At 35.5% G+C, this 1,898-nt stretch overlaps 1 protein-coding gene across 1 annotated transcript in view; it reads right to left on the reverse strand.

The window, feature by feature from the left end:
* The window catches only part of LOC104827247 (protein DETOXIFICATION 24-like), a 3,882-nt gene extending 1,984 nt beyond the window's left edge, over positions 1-1,898 (reverse strand). Inside the window, exons 1-3 of the mRNA XM_010560385.1 lie at positions 1,861-1,898; positions 1,491-1,761; positions 14-225 (exon numbers count right to left, since the gene is read on the reverse strand). Coding sequence (XP_010558687.1) covers positions 14-225; positions 1,491-1,751 — 473 coding nt within the window. The 5' untranslated portion in view covers positions 1,752-1,761; positions 1,861-1,898. The remainder of the gene's footprint in view (positions 1-13; positions 226-1,490; positions 1,762-1,860) is intronic.

Raw genomic sequence — 1,898 nt, forward strand, 5'->3', positions numbered from 1 at the left:
AAAGGGGAGGAGCCATGGAGAGAGGCTGTGGACGGTGGAGGTTATGTCGGAATCTAGGCCGAGATGGCGGAGGATGGGGCCGGAGAGGAGGAGGAAGGGGAGGAATACGGTGGTTATGGCTGCGTCGATGATCCATGATCTTTGCAAGTATATCCCCATCGCGTGGTTTTGTCCTGCTCCGTACGCTTGCCCGCATAATGTCTCCGTCGCACTGGACATCCCCGCCTATACATACATTCATTCATTCATGCACATATATGTCTGATCTCATTCCATCATGGAAATTTGTTTGGATGTCCTTTTGGAACAGAAAGTTTTTTTTTTTTAGTTTACCATAGAGTATAAATTACAATTCACACGTTTCTAAAATATTTTATTTTATAAAATTAGTTTTTTTTATTTCATATATTCAATTCTTTAAATTTTCTAAATTTTATAAATTATCTTAAACATCCTGACCCTTAATTCAACGCCTCATCATTCGAAACCAGTTGTTTTGTAATGCCATATTGTAATATTCATCGAATAAATGATTAAAGTCGATACCTACCAATTATATGAAAGGGAAAGCCTATAAAGAAAAAAGGCCTCTTGTAAAAAAGTATAATTGATGAAAAAACAATGGCAACCATTTTGTATATTTTTATTTCAGAGAAAATCCTGTCCAATCATACATTAACGTCTAACAAACTAACGTGTATATAAACGAATATGTTATGTAAGTGGTCACAATTCTACGGCCAATCAAACAATAATTTGAATTTACAAATTTTGGGACGTTAAAACTTCTTTCTAATTTGGCAAAGAAACAATAAATTACCATTGTTATATATAAAAAAAACATTGAGTCATTTCTTGCTTATATGCATGAGAAACATTTGTATAATATTGGACCATTGTTTCAGGAGCACTCGCTATCTACTCTTTATATATTTTCTAACAAAATATCATTTATGTATGCTACAAACATCTGAATAATCATATCGGAGATGCAAATGTATCTTAACTATCGAAAAAGAAAGAAAGATCAAATACGTGTGTGTATATATTATATACACACACATATACATATGCGCATACACAGTTTTATTCAACCAAAACGTGACATGCATGCATGCGCCAATATATATATTATGAACACTTTAATTTGGAGGTTAGTTAGACTAGGGTTGGCAAATAATACTATCATATAATAGATTAAAAACACCAGTCGCGTCATGTGTTAGCTAAATTTGCCCGCCACTAATTAATAATTGTTTATTTGAAAAAAAAAGAAAAAGGTTAAAGTTTAAACCGACCCCATATCTAGCTTACGTTACATTTATATTGTTATTATTAAGGGCATTGGTGGTGAGATCCATAAGCTAGTTCCACGTGATTAGCAATCAATAACCCCAATTAATAAACTAATCCGATCATCGATATAAGATAGGGTTAATCAATTAAAAGTTGAATAAATAAAAAAAGAAAGTGGAATTTTTCTTTTTTACCAATAAACCATTCAAGAAACGGACGAAGATGTTGTGGAGAAGAGAGTAAGCAGCGAGAGGAAGATCCCCCGAATGTCCGACGAACGACTGAGCCACCACTATTGTCCCGAACGACGTCACTCTAAACATCGTCGACGGCAGCGCAATCCTCCATATCATCTTCACCTCTTCCCAAACCTTCTTCCTCACCCAGAGACTCTCTTCCTCCTCCTCCCCTCCATTCCCCTTCCCATTAAGCCTCTCTTCCGTTCCTCCCCTCATGACCTTTATCCTATGCAAACATATATATATATATTATAGTTAATTAACGGATGGAGCATATGAAAGATTGAGATTTGTATTTTTCTTGATGGTCATGGTATATGTGTACCTGTTTAGCTTCAGTGCAGTAGGGAAGAAGACGGGGAG

Source organism: Tarenaya hassleriana, unplaced genomic scaffold, assembly GCF_000463585.1.
Source record: "Tarenaya hassleriana unplaced genomic scaffold, ASM46358v1 Cleome5, whole genome shotgun sequence".
Lineage (NCBI taxonomy): Eukaryota > Viridiplantae > Streptophyta > Magnoliopsida > Brassicales > Cleomaceae > Tarenaya > Tarenaya hassleriana.